At 44.1% G+C, this 15,104-nt stretch overlaps 1 protein-coding gene across 7 annotated transcripts in view; it reads left to right on the top strand.

Annotated features, from left to right (window-relative positions):
- ZC3H12C (zinc finger CCCH-type containing 12C) overlaps positions 1-12,003 on the top strand; it is a 74,407-nt gene extending 62,404 nt beyond the window's left edge. For all 7 annotated transcript variants that reach the window (XM_081799525.1, XM_081799532.1, XM_081799529.1 and 4 more), the window contains 3 exons: positions 2,124-2,358; positions 4,128-4,234; positions 4,857-12,003. In XM_081799525.1, the coding sequence (XP_081655651.1) occupies positions 2,124-2,358; positions 4,128-4,234; positions 4,857-6,253 (1,739 nt within the window). In that variant the 3' untranslated portion in view covers positions 6,254-12,003. The remainder of the gene's footprint in view (positions 1-2,123; positions 2,359-4,127; positions 4,235-4,856) is intronic.
- Positions 12,004-15,104: the final 3,101 nt, after the last annotated feature.

Here is a 15,104-nt window from a genome sequence, read left to right as displayed (position 1 = left end):
AGGTCCGGAGGTGTTTTCTCCCCCTGGGTAATAATTCTAACTAAAACCTTCAACCAGATAAAACCTGGTAAATTGAATAGTCCATTATTTTTTCACTGTACAAAAAAGGAAACTTGACCCACATTTTCAGGCTCTCCCATAGAGATTCAGATGAGCGCTTTTTCCAGTGAGATAACACCGATTTTATAAGCACAAAGCTCTGTATCAGGTGCTGTGCTAGGAATTAGAGATTCAGTTCAACTTAGTAGCCATACTGAACCCGTATCTATTTAAGTTAGGATTATTTGTCCAGATTGGCTATTCTTTTTACCTCATTAGCTATTCTAGAAAAAGCAAATGAAGCAAGATGATGTTGACCCTTAGGCCACCACACTTATTTCTCTAATCACTTCGTGGCGTATCGTGTATGAGTAAACACTTCCACAAATAAAGTAGCATGGCTTATTCATGAACATAGTCGCTAACCTGGAAGACCTAAGAAGATCCATCTCTAAGTACCCCATGCATTCATTCTACAGACATTTACTGAGTATCTCCTGCTGTGCTTCCTGGGCCGAGCGCTAATGGAAATAGAGATAAACATTTTGAGAGCAGGGACAACATTTCATTTATCAGGGCAACACACAAAAATAATTATAACATGACAAATCCTGTAGTTGAGACTGAGCTTTTCAGTTTGTCCTGGTTTTCTGTAATTAAGAGATCAACAGTTACAGCTGTTAAAATTCAGTTGAACAGTGTTGAGAGCTTGCTAGGCTCTGTGCTAAGTGCTTACGTGTGTGACAGCTCCCTGACTTCTAGCCTCCTGACTGCCTCGGAGGCTCAATAAGGGATGACTGCCAGATATAGAAAATGCCAGAACCTGAGGTTTCTGCATGATTTGCTGCTTCTAACACCCACATTTCCAGCAATTCTGCTCTGGTGCGCTTCTAAACCAATGTTCCGGTCCTGATGAAATCATGTCAGGCACATCATGACGTCTATACGCCAGCTTCGGAGCCAGCCGACCCCTAATCCCTCTCTGTTCCCTCCGAGGGACCCTGGCTCATCCCCAGTACCCTGTTGCGGCGATTACAGCCCTTGCTCACCTATCTGCGTGTCTGTCTGGTGACTGACACCTTCTTAAGGAGAGGTCATTCTTAATGTTGGTGACCATTAATACTTGGCACGCCATACCTGGTCTCCCCTGAAGACAGAGATTTTTTAAAAATTAGTAATTGCAGTTAATAAACATGGAGAAGTAGACTTTTTTTCTTTCCTTTTTTTCAATCATGACCTCCTGACTCTGGGCCAGAATGTACAATTGTGGGAAGACAGGAGGTAGAGGAGCCCAAGTAGGAAGAAGGGATGGTGGAGAGAGAACTTTTATCGTTAATGAAAATAGGAACGCCAGCACCTTTAAAAAAACAAAACAAACCCAAACCCCTCTAAACAAGTCCGAGTTACAAAGTGCTGAAGAACATGCCCACAGAAGACAAGGAGCGTTCCTCTCGTTAGCCTTACTCCGTCTGGGGCAGCTTTCCCCTCTACTCACATCTGAGCCCTTCCTCACGCAGTCCACCCTGTGAGGATGCTGCACTTGTTGCCACGTGTTTCCTAGGAAAGGACCCGAAACAGGGGAAGGTCACGTCCGTAGTGACAGTACTTCCTCCACTGTGTCCTCAGTGAACCTTCCGCATCGTAAGACTCTTCCCCGCCACCTCAGGGGCCCTACTAGTGCTCCTCAAACTCTCCCCCATCACCTCCACTCGTCAGAAAGCAGAAGAACAAAAGAAACGGGCTTTGGCGGGGGGAGGACGCGGGCGCCCCTGAACCCCACACAGCTGCATTGTCAGAACGGCGTAATGAAAAACATCACTGAGCAAATGGATGTTTATTCTGTTAAAGTTTTAAACCGTTTTTAATGACTTTGGGGGCTATGTTTAAAGCCGTTATTATTGCAGTCCTCAGGGAAAAATATTGGGAATTAAAAATGTGTTCCATCTACAAACTGTAAATCATAATCCCTAATGAAATGAGGGCATAAATCCAGTTCCTCTCATAAAAGCTCACGTTGTATGCAAGTTGCCCCGTGTGTTATGTCTGTACTTACTCGTGAAATTCTGCCCCGATCGTCCTTGCAGATCAAGAAATTCTGCGGAAATTAGAGAAGGAGAAAATCCTGGTGTTCACACCATCCCGACGAGTGCAGGGCAGGCGGGTGGTGTGCTATGATGACCGGTTCATCGTGAAGCTGGCTTTTGAGTCAGACGGGATCATTGTGTCCAATGACAACTACAGGGACCTGGCAAACGAGAAACCGGAGTGGAAGAAGTTCATAGATGAGCGATTGTTAATGTACTCCTTTGTCAATGACAAGTAAGTGAACCCATTCACTGACGGGGCGGTGGGGCAGGGCGGGGGGGTCCTGCTTCCCTGCACGCAGAGCCCTCGCTGCGCCTGCCACAGGCCAGACCCAAGTCACGTCTCTTCCCACAGCCCCACAGCCTACTTCCCTCTGATCCCCGGGCCAGAGCGGGGGAGGGGGGGTTCAGGAAGCCGTGGGTGAGGGACAGGCCCCTGCGCTGTAGGACGCGAACATGGCACATCTGTCAGAACGGACAGGGACGGTTCTGGAACATATCGACCCCCCCAGAACACTGCCTTTCAGAATCTACCTAGAGCCTTGATCGCTTAGATCTATTTTTAAAATACGTGATTTTTGTAAATATTATACCAATGGTAAGACTCCAGTCATGATTAAGTTGATAAATGGGCAGAGAACAATAAAAAGCAGGTCTCCTGAGAAATAAGTGTATTTCCAAAATGGGAGGAAGTTCACCTGTTGATAATCAAAAATGTGAACTAAATTTACAAAGAACATATTTTTTCACCCATTTAATTCACAAAAATATTTTTGCAAGTGCTCTGTGCTGTTAAAGATACAGTGAAACTGCTCACACAGTTTGGCGTGGGTTAACAGAAGCCTTGGAAATACGTATACCCTCTCAGGCCCATCATCTCCTTTCTGGGAATATATAGTCTGAGGAGAAAAAGACCAGATATGTTCATTTCTGTATTTTTTATAATTGCAAGAATTCAGAGGCAGCTGAAGGTACAACAGAGAAATCGGTTAAGCCGCTCTGCATCTAGCAGAATATTCTTCAGCTCTTCAGCATTATGAGTATAAAGGCTATTGAGGAACATGGAAATTTGTTAGAAAGACAAAACAAAATTATATTTGTGTCGGGAAATGTGTATGCATACAGAAACGACGAAAATGCAACACATGAATGGAAAATAGTTGTATTAAGATCCTAGGATTGAGTGACACTTCTGTTCTTAATGTTGCCACATTGTTTTAACAAATAGTGAACACTGTATTTGCTAAGTGTTCTTAGCCACGTTGACACTCCCTTAACATTGTTCACATTTCATGGGTAACTGCTTGGCCCATTTCAAGTTCCAGCATTGACATAACAAGTAGCAGAGCTCTTCAGTTGTAACTTCTTCCTGTTGTGCTATGCATGCCGTGAACTCTTGCATCCGGGAGATTTTTTCCATCTCTCTGCTGAGGCGCAAAGAGAGTGGGCTGTGGGGTTCGATGTGGAATCTCAACTGTGCAGCGTGAACTCAGATCAAAGTCACTTAATTAGGAAAGTGTATTAATCTGCAAAAATTAATACCTGAAGGGCCCACTGTCAGGAAGAAAGGAGAGGAGGGGGTATGCATGTTCCCAGGCCGGGAGCGGGGTTGGTCCGTTGTCCGTGTTCCTGTCCACTGCTCCTCGCTTCCCCGGCCTCTATACTTGACAAGATCGAGGCTCACGGAGTCCCCCTAAAATGGCATTGTGTTGTTTTCTGAAGTCCTTACAAAATCCCAAGACTGACGGGAAGAAAGAATTCATGAGAACATGCAAGGCTCAAAACTTACTTGACTTAAAACCAGTACAAGTTCAGCTTGACACATTCTACTTTTGTGTTCATTAAGAAAATTCTGTGTACTGAGATTTTTTTACCCCATAAACGCTGAGTCAAAATACTTGATTAAAAATGTTTTAAAGACCTTCGAGTGAATCAGTCTCTACCCTCTGTCTTCAGAATTAAATGATCAGCCTCCTACATCACTTCGTATTCTGTCCCTGACAGGTTCATGCCCCCTGATGACCCTCTTGGCAGACACGGCCCAAGCCTGGATAATTTTCTGAGGAAGAAACCTATTGTTCCTGAACACAAAAAGCAGCCTTGTCCATACGGTAACTTTCCTTGTAACTATTTAACATATGCCTTCAGAACACAGTCTGTTGTTAAATTTTTGGCAATAAAAATAAATATGTTATATTTTGGATGGCATAGTATGTGGTTCTTTGAATTGTAATTAAACATCTTAGCCGTGGGAAAAAAAAGTAATTATTTTTACCTAGTCGAGTTCCATGCAAATGCATTTCCCAGAGTTAAAACATGGGTTCCAAAAACTCTGCTTAATCGGGCAGGTACAAACGTGGAGTTCTGACATCGAGCTACACCTCAGATGGGCAGGGGTTTAGCACATTACCGCGGTACGTTTTGCTCTTCAGAACAGAAGGTCCTGATTGTGAAGCCAGACTGGAAGAGGATGGGCAGGGAGGAGTTGAGGACACAGGGTATGGTATTAACCCAAACCTCTGGAGGTGACTTAATCACCCAGCCAGTGTGTCGGTCACTCTAGAGAGGACCGAAGCGGGGAGGACTGCAAGGGAGCAGGTCTCCAGAGGAAGGGACAGAGGAGCGACTTAGCTTACCTTCCATTTCTGCCTTTGTTTCTCTCACGAGTTAAAACCCTGAGCTGCCAGGGCCTGGTGGACCGCTGCTTTCCCTAATTAATGTTCCTCTTCGTAGGAAAGAAGTGTACCTATGGACACAAGTGCAAATATTACCATCCCGAGAGGGGCAGTCAGCCGCAGCGGTCGGTGGCCGATGAGCTTCGTGCCATGTCTAGAAATACCGCGGCCAAAACCGCCAACGAAGGCGGACTGGTGAAGAGCAACAGCGTTCCCTGCAGCACGAAAGCGGACAGCACTTCCGACGTCAAACGAGGTGCTCCAAAGAGGCAGTCGGACCCAAGCATAAGGACCCAAGTCTACCAAGACCTAGAGGAAAAGCTTCCCACCAAAAACAAATTGGAAACCAGGTCTGTACCCTCTTTAGTTAGTATCCCGGCTACTTCTACTGCAAAACCCCAAAGCACTACATCTCTAAGCAATGGCCTTCCATCTGGAGTTCACTTCCCACCTCAGGATCAAAGACCCCAGGGACAATATCCTCCAATGGTGATGGCAACCAAAAATCATGGAACGCCAATGCCTTATGAACAGTATCCCAAATGCGACTCGCCTGTTGACATCGGATACTACTCCATGTTGAATGCATATTCAAACCTGAGTATCTCAGGCCCACGCAGTCCTGAAAGGCGTTTCTCCCTGGACACAGATTACAGGATCAGCTCCGTAGCTTCTGACTGCAGCAGTGAAGGGAGCATGAGCTGTGGGAGCAGCGACTCCTACGTGGGGTACAACGACCGGTCCTACGTCAGTTCTCCCGACCCTCAGCTGGAAGAGAATCTCAAGTGCCAACACATGCGCCCGCACAGCCGCCTTAACTCCCAGCCCTTCCTGCAGAATTTCCACGACCCCTTAGCTAGAGTGCAAAGCTACAGTCACGAAGAACCAAAGTACCATCACAAGCCTCCTCTGCCGCACCTGGCCGTGCATCTGCAGCACCCAGCCGTGGGCGCCCGCTCCAGCTGCCCCGGCGAGTACCCCTCCCCCCCGAGTTCCGCGCACCCGAAGGCGCCCCACCTGGGCCGGTCCCTCGTGGCCACGCGCATAGACAGCATTTCGGACTCCCGGCTGTACGACAGCTCGCCTTCCCGACCGAGAAAGCCTTACTCCCCGCAGGAAGGGCTGGGAAGCTGGGAGCGGCAGAGCTACGGCCTGGACGCGTACGGCTACCGGCAGACCTACTCCTTGCCCGACAGCTCCACGCAGCCGGGGTACGAGCAGTTCACCTTCCAGAGCCTGCCCGAGCCGCAGGAGCCGGCGTGGCGCGTGCCGTACTGCGGGATGGCCCCGGAGCCTCCGAGGTACCAAGACAGCCGAGAAAAGATCTACATCAACTTGTGCAACATCTTCCCCCCGGACCTTGTGAGAACTGTCATGAAAAGGAACCCTCACATGACAGACGCCCAGCAGCTCGCCGCGGCCATTCTGGTGGAGAAGTCACAGCTGGGCTATTGAAAGATGATGCATCTTTGTGGTGTTTAGTAGTTTTTGTTCAGCTCAAATGCTGAGGGAGGTTTGCTACAATAGCACACGTGATCTCCTTCTCGGCAAGGAGGTTATCTAGTATCCATTTATGTGAAATACTGTATCATGGAATCTGTATGTATAGATAGCCCCACGTAGTGGAAGTATCACGGGATTGCTTTACATTCAAACTTTTTTTTAAACATTTCCTTTTTAAAGCTCTCTCCTTGGCTGGAAATTTTTCCAGTTTGATTTATTAGATGTCTCTGTGATCTTTGATATTAATCTTTGGTGCATCAGGGGTTTATATGCAGCACTTTTTATCCTTGTTTCGTGTTTTATTAACTTGGTGTTTGTCTATCAATTGCAAGCAATTACGATACTTTCAGAATGTCGAACATTTGACTAGACCCTAGCCGACTATTTTTGCAAGCCAAGCTTAATTGGAATCTTTTACAGCTTTTTAAGTTATTTTTATTTGGGGAAGGTGGGCTTCTTTGTGCTATAATCATTATTTATAGAAACAAAGATATACTACAGCACTGACTTTATATTTTAAACAAAATGTAAGTTACCAGTTTATATGGAAATGGGTAACAGTCTATATTAGAATGATTTACAATATGGCACTTTTCATTGTTTTATTTTTGTTCGGATTTTTTTTTCTGTTAATTAATTTAATACGGTTGACTTAAAGGAAAGCAGATGCAATCAATGGAAAAACTGTTTCCATTTTTTTTTTTTTTTTTTTTTTAACGAGTAAGGCAAAAGCCGTAACTATTCCAGTTTAGAGCTTTGTTATCCAGCTATGATGTGCTTCTAGACGGTAGAAAATGGAATTGAATTCCCAGATTCTCATTAACCTGTATTTTTAATGTGTTCGTCCTTCTTGTTTCGGGGCACAACAATACTGGATAAAAGAACCCTTTCACAGTACTTGCCTGTTTTTAATGAATCTAATTATTCTCAATGCAACTTTTATATTTAATATACTCTTTAGCTTTCCTGCTATTTATCAAGGCTGGCCTGAGGTGGGTGTATGTGTTGAGGATATGCAAAATTTATCGATACTGCACTATAGGAATGGTGGTGGTGGACGTGTTGTAAGTGGTAACTTAAAAATGTTTGTAAGATACTGTATATTTTCCATTTTCCTGAAGGTAGTTTTTTGGGGGGCCTGTTATATTATTAAGGCCAGATTCTTGCCACAAATAGTGTAGTTTTAGCTACAGACTAAAGTCTGTTCTAGTATTAGTAAGGGATATTTCTGGTTTCAGAGTCATGGGTTTTGCTAGATGCGAATTCATCTTCGTCCTCAGCAGACAGACCTCGCATTGAGGGGCAGTCGGGTACCTCACATGACTTCACTGTTGCCTCCAGGCTCCGAATTTCACTTCGTGCGACAGACCCCCTCCTGATCTGTGTCTGTCGTCTGCCTCGATGCCCGGGGTATTCCGACCATTCTCCATGCTGCAGTTTGAAGGAAAGCCCTGAAAAGCCAGAAAGTACCTTTTACTGTTGATACAAATTGTATCTTTTTAACTATAAGAACTATTTTGATTTGTAGATCTAGTGAAAACACAAATGTGTAACTATGATTAGACTTTTGGGCAACATTTTATCCCTTATTTAAATACAAAATTTTAAAGTACAATTGAGGTCTAGGATAGGGTAGAAGATAAAAGTAACAATTTAGGTAAGTAAAAGTGTCTGTCTTAGTTTTATAGAATATATTAAAATATATTAAATACATTTATTGGCATTTTCTTTCTCCTAAAACTTATCTAGCGAGAACTTAAAAATAAAGGTAAAATGCTGCCTGAAAATAATGTCCAAGCACCTTTGACTAGGATAACATTTTCACTACTTGTGTGACACTGTGTGTTGCACGAAGTAGGATTTGGGTATACAGTAAATGCTTCTAAAAGGCATTGTGCATATTGACATATCCAATAATCTGAACCGTGTTCAGCAAACTTAATTCAGGAAAGTGGTGTTCTACACAATTATTGCTGTTGTTGTTGAGGTGAGTGTGGCCCTCCTCTGTACCCAGAAACCATGCAGACGGTGCCACGCAAACCATTCTGAGTGATGTCTGGGTGCGACCCTGCTCACTTTGTGAATCTCTTCTCCCTGATTTCGTCCGTCACTCTCAGTAGAACAAGTTTAAGTGTAGAAGTAAACTAGTGCCAAAAATAGGGTTACAGTTGTGGAGTACCGTTTATTTTAGTCATGTTCTAAGCCTTTTTTTTTTTTTAAGTATGAAATCCTTTTTACATTGTAGGTTTTCCTCCCATTTTCTTCATGTTAGCGTTTTCACTATCTGAAGACTCTGCCAAACTTTACTAAATCGATTTCAGGAAGATCTTCAGTGACTTGTGTATCATACTTTCAGTCTGAGTTGCTCGTGTTTTTAGCTAACTATTTGTCATTGCTTCGTGGGTTTTAAACCATGGAAAGAGTGTAGCTCGCCACTGCCTGTCCTGAAGTGAATAGCTCTAAACTGCTCGCACTGAAAGCCTTCAGTAGAATGACCTGTGAGTGAAGAAGTACGAGTTTTCTTAGGTCAAGAGAACAATGTGTCCCCTCCCCCCCCCTTTTTTTTCGGGCACCCATGTTGCTTTCGGAGCTTAAGAATGAGAGATTTGGAAGATTTTAGATACAGCAAATTCTTAATTCTCTCAAGCAATAAGTAAAAGGATCCATCACTAAATTAAATCCATAGCTGATCCCAACCTTCATTGCAGCCAAAACTTTCACCTTAATCCTATCTTTTACCAGATTTGATAGCAGATAACTGGAGAGGGAGGTGTTAGCAGAGAAATGCCCAGAGCGGTCACCTGCTAGAAGAGAGAGAATTCCGATTGGAGCATTCGGCCCCTGACAGTTGGCTGTACTTTACCCAGTAATTAGCCAGTTCACGGTCTCGGTGTCTCAGTAGAGAGGGAGCAGCATCCAGCTGGCCGAGTCCCGGCCCTCACGGCTTCCTCCCTGCACGTGATACGTCTGTTTTCCGTCCGTTTACGATCTCTGTATCCTGATAGAGTTTGTCATTGACCTCAACGTTTGAAAGAAACGCACACCAGTATCAAATGTGTGATACTGGTAGAAACTTGAACTTTGTGCTTTTATGAAATTTCCTTTATGAGAATATGTAATATAACTTAAAAAAAAGAGCATTTTTATATGTATATATACATCCACGCCTACATACCTGTCATGAAAGTATGAAAAACGGGAGAGGGTGTTATGCTGTCGGTCTGACCTTCCCCTCACCGAACTACGTCTGAGTTGTGGAGGACCAAGCCTGCAGCCCAGTGACCAACGAGAAGGTTTTAGAACCACTTGAACGGAAAGCAACTCTTCAGTGGTTTTATTCCTGGTATTTTTAAAGAGTTATTTTGATAATTTTAATAGAATGTGTAATTTTAAAACACAAAAAACTTAAAGTAGTATTGATTATACAGATAATTATTTAACATGTCTTTTACGGATGTATCCATGTATATGGACAGTAATATATTTATGAAACAAATATACTTTGATTATGTTGTAGCTCTTAGTTTGTGATAGGTTAGATAGGGCTCTGGATATGTATGTGTGTGTGTGTGTTGAAAACTCTTGAGCTGTTTTTCCCCCGATTTAATGGCACTGACCCTAAGGTATATTTGTTTTCGTTCTCATTTTTGCTATCCAACTGACTTACTCAAGATGAGCTAGTTCCTAGGTATACACCCACAAATACAACGAAGTGTAAAATCCATGAACTACACACGTGCATTAGCGTCAGAGAAAGTGAGTTAATCCAAGCTAGAGAAGCACGCATTATTTCAGATCGGCCTGGGAAACTCCCTAGGGCCGGGACTGACCCAACTTTTTCGGTCAAGGATCAGGCAGGAACTCATCCAGGCCTTGAGAGTCATCTGGTCTCTCTAAACTGCTCATCTCGGCTCGTACAACACAAACGCAGCGCAGATGAGAAAGTAAATGAGCAGTGTGGCCGTGGGGCAATAAAACCTTCCTTAGCAGCGGCCTGGCTGGGCTGGTGGGCAGCGTTCGCGCCTCCCCGGCCCAGAGGGAGAAAACCCAGGATTATTAAGCCGGAAGTCCTGATACATGTTAATGTAAGAAATAAGAACTGTGTCAGTTGACATTCAAAGACAGTGTTATTACTGATGGCCTTCCAAAGAGGATTGCAAGACGGTCCTATTAAAGCATCCGAATTTCCTTGTTTATTCTGTCTTATCCATTACTTATTAGAGATACTTCTCAGTGTTTAACCGCACACACAAAAAAGCATTCTGGCAACAGATGTTTTAATAAGTATTGAAATTTTTTCATGAACTTTGTATTTCTCTTGACAAATGGGAATACCTTACCTGCATTTAGTTTTTTATGGGCCTCATGGACCAAAAATTCTGTTGTATTTTGAAAATTAGCATGTAATTAGCCACAAAATATTTTAAAGACTACATTTGTCAGTTACATCTTTCTGCTGGTTTTTTGACTTCTAAAAAATGACAGATGTGCCCTTCTTTAAAAATGGTTTTAAAGGAGATAAATATATTGTAATTTCACATACTATAGCTTTATTCTGTAAGATTAAAAATTGTGACTAGTGTAATTGTAGCTATAATGTGCATTTGCTGTATTGTGACTCTTTTAAGAAACCAAGCGTATCCCTGCTTTCTCTGTCCAAACCTTTAGTATAGATCTTTTTAGACACCTTAAGACTGTCCTTGGTGAATGATATTCTTGATCATGTGTGATTTTAAATTCATTGAAACTACACACTGTTGAGCGTGTTCATTCACAGTGCTTTATAAACTGTGTTAACATTATAACATTATTTCTGTAAGAACATTAAATAGTTTTGAACATTACCATCCACTTCAGTTATACTTTTAAAGTTGGAATACAACTCTAGCTTTTTAACAGTGTTTACAGCTTAAAATGGTTTTTTTTTTTTTTTCTTTAACGCCATCTGTTAACCTGCTCTTTGTTACAGTAACAGTTATGTGTTAGGAGTAGCTTTTTCCCTATGGTCCCTAGTCTTGAGATTTAAAAACAATTTAAGGTTTTGACCATTTGGCAGTTAAAACTTTTTTGAAAAGTCTGTCCATCTATTAATTTAGTTTGATAAAATTTGTAAAACTTCACTTTTAAACCATGTACCAAATCTGCCAAGTGTCTGTATAAAATATTTCGGTTGAATAACAAATTGTTGTCCATTAAAGCTTTTGACCCCTCTCTCACTTAAAGCAGTTCATGTCTCAAGGGAAAAAAAACATTGAAAAGCAATGGCTTGTTTTTATATATGTTTTAGATTTTCTTTGGTTTTCTGAAATTACAGGTTTTCTACATAATACAAAGTACCCACAAACAGACCAACTTCCTCAGAGACGTAAACCCAGGGCTGCCAATGAACCAGATGACTGATGTCATCATTTCCTGTTAGCTTGTTCCCCCATTCCCACCCCCCGGACCCTCGTCCTGTGCTGAAGGAATTTCCAATTTGGTTCCTCCCATTTTTCTTACAGGAAAATAAGGTACAGAATGTTTAGAACAACCATCTGACAAACTGATGTGATTCTGTTTATCCTCTGTTCTCTGTGTTTCTGTAATGGAATTTTTACAACTCCAAAAAGCAGTATTTTAGACTTACTGGAAATCCATATCGGAACAGTGATGTGAATCTGCCACTGAGAAAAAAAAATTAAAATTTTCGTTTTTTTTTTTTATGGTGGTTCGTTTTTGTGTCATGAAGCAATTGACCTCCTGCAGCAGCACAGATGCTAAATAATCAAGGGCACCTTTCTCGAGTCCCGCGGCTTGTCCACATCCAGTGGTTAAGAGCATAGGACATGCACATGTTCATTACCACCATGTTAGAGCCCTCATTAACTCCTATGAATAATTGGAATTAAAAGCCACAGACAACTAGTCATTCCTTACTATCCTAATAATTTCCCACCGGTGACTGACCCAAGCTGCTTAGGGCTTTCTGCATCATCTCGTGACCTGACCAGTTCTCGTGTGTGGACTGGTTCCCTGCACCCTTCCTGGCACGAATCAAGCTTAGAATCCCACTAATGCCCACTCTAAGTAGGTTCACTTCCCTTATTTTATACCCACTGGGAATTGAAAATAATCTATTTCGTATGTAGTCACAAATCCAAAATGGCCTAATGATCTAGCATATTCATGTTCTATGTCCGTGTCTAAGAAATTTCCAGATCAGAGAGGGGGTTTTCTTTTCCTCCATTGTTTTTCAGGTTTTCATTTTGCTTCTTGGTTTTTTGGGTTTTGTTTTTGTTTTTACTAACATCATTTGTCAGGTGTTTTCTTTCCGCCCCTCCCCCCTCACCTTAAGCTCTTTACCTGAGATCTGGATTGAGGTGATTTATCTCTTCTCCGGCCCCAGAATGAACGGTGATGTTCAGCTGTCGTTGGCAGAGAACGCCGCACATTCCAAGTCCGGGTGAGGCAGGAGGGCGGGACTGAGATCTAGGGAGGCCACCCCATGGGTTCATGCTCCTAGTGTACTCCTCCCCCAGCTCGTTCCTTCGTCTGCAGAGAAAGGATTCACACATCCTGATGAATCAAGCAATGCTGGGGAAAGCGAGAGGTGAAGCAGCAACTCAAATGCTGAGTTTATTCACAACAAAATACCTGTCACTGGGTCTCTCGTTAGTTGAACATACATACTCATCAGCACTTGTGCCTCGGCCTCAGATGCTGTTTTAAAGATTTGTTAATTTTTAGAGAAAGAGAGAGAGCAAGCAGGGGGAGAGGCAGAGGGTGAGGGAGAGAGAACCTTAAGCAGACTCCACACCCAGCACGGAGCCCAATGCGGGGCTCGATCCCAGGATCCTGAGATCATGACCTGAGCCGGAATCAAGAGTCGGACGCTTCACCGACTGAGCCACCCAGGCGCCCCTTGGCTTTAAGATTTCCAAAGCAACCTTTTACAAAATGCATTCCTTGCTCTGTGCAACCCTCAGGACTGGCGTTGGAGTATGGCCCCTGGAGGCGGAGTCCCACTGCACACCCCCTATGTGCAGAGATGGGCAGACTACGGAATGGAGAGAACCACCGCCTCATCGGCCAGGTTGTCAGGACTGAGTTAGACCCTCTGCACAGGCAGCCCCATGAGTTCACCTAGGCATGCTTCTGTAAATGCTAGGCATGCAAATACATGGTCATTTTCAGATATTCCCCTTAGAGCCTTCTTTATCTACAACTGTGTTGTGGAAGAGTTTCAGTTTGAACACACGGGTGATGTATTTTCAATGGTGGCGTCTATTTCAGGAAGGACATTTTAACCTTTTTAAAGAGTTCTTGGCACCCTATTTCCATGCTACCCCACTGCAAGGCCCTTCTCGGCTTAAGTTTTCCATATATCCTAATAGGGAAATAAATGGAATGACAAAAATGATGATAAAACAGAAGGTAAACCTTCCAGAAGCTCACAGCTCAGTAGGTCATGGATGGCATCACCGCTCCCCCAGCCCAGTTCTCCTGAAGTTGCCGCTCAGCACTCTCCTCGGCACCCCTGCCCCTGACCTGCGTGAAAGGAGAGGTCAGTCCCTCCTGATGGGAGACTCCAGAGCCAATCTGGACAGAGCAGTGGGTGCTATGGTGGCTTGGGTGGACCATGCACGTTTCTGGGAAGATGTCCAATCCAATTGGGGGACTGTTTTTCTCTTTGAGCACCTGCTGCTAGTTTTTAACTAACGGCTCCCCTCAGATTTGGAGAGGGCTAGTGGGGGCCCAGTACCATAGTGGAGTTAAACCACAGTCCTGTGCAACAGGCATTACCCCATTCTAGAAACGAGGAGACTAAGACTCAGAAAGGTTAAAGCACTTGCTCCAAGGCAAATCCCTCTACTGCTTCCAAAATTCCTTCTTCTGTTTACTATGCTACAGGACAACATTCAGAACGCGCACATGACTATCCACGGTGTGGGTTATTGTGTAAAAATTTAGGAATGAACACCATGCTAGGACTTCACTGAGGGCAAGGGAAGACTAGGGAAAAACAGGAATTAGAACTTGTGTTTCTGCACTTTAAGAGACCCCCACGCATTCAAGACTCTGCTTTCATGCACCAATAGTCATGACGAGGGGTAACTCGTGTTGGAGGGAGACGTCCTGTCCTGAAGGCTTGTCTGGTGGCCCTGGCCCAGGACGCAGGCCGGTTAACCAGGGCTCCCTGCTCAGGGCCTCGGGAAAACCAACAACGCTGGGCAGTTCTGTGCCAGAAGGATTGGAGTCTGGACTCCTGTGTCCGCACCGCCCCCCCCCCACCCAGCACCCTTTGTGGTCCTAAAGAGTAGAAGGCAATACATTCTTTTCTGTTTCCAATCATACACAGCCCCCTTCTTGGGTGTCCTTTGCAAAGCCCCACTTAGCTTGCAGACTCTCACAATGCCCACCGCAAATACACCTTTCATGTGAAGGGGCTGCCATTTGCAGTTCCCAGGCCTTCTATTTGCACAAATCCAGCATGAGATTAGAGCCAGACAAGTTTAATTAGGTGGCCCAGCAGATTCTCTTCTGTTCCCCAGGAGAGCTCAGTGAGGGGCAGGAAGTACGCAATTGAAATGCACATCCCACTCACCCAACGCCCTGCCCTTCTCACGTCCCAGCCCGGCCACCCTCCAGCCCCGTGAGCCCCGCCAGCACCTAACACTGGGTCCCTTCACAACTGCTCTCTCTACACTCCACTTTCCAAACCTGTAATTACCGTTCGTTCGAGTAACTTTCGAATGTGCACGTGGAAAGATCGTGGGAGATGGCAAACACAATTCTAACCACATGAAACGCTACTCAGTCCACC

Source organism: Leptonychotes weddellii, chromosome 11, assembly GCF_054177405.1.
Source record: "Leptonychotes weddellii isolate Sample4059 chromosome 11, ASM5417740v2, whole genome shotgun sequence".
In the NCBI taxonomy this organism is placed as follows: Eukaryota; Metazoa; Chordata; class Mammalia; order Carnivora; family Phocidae; genus Leptonychotes; species Leptonychotes weddellii.
The sequence above is the reverse complement of the archived record's forward strand: the minus strand, read 5'-3'. Positions and strand labels throughout refer to the sequence as shown.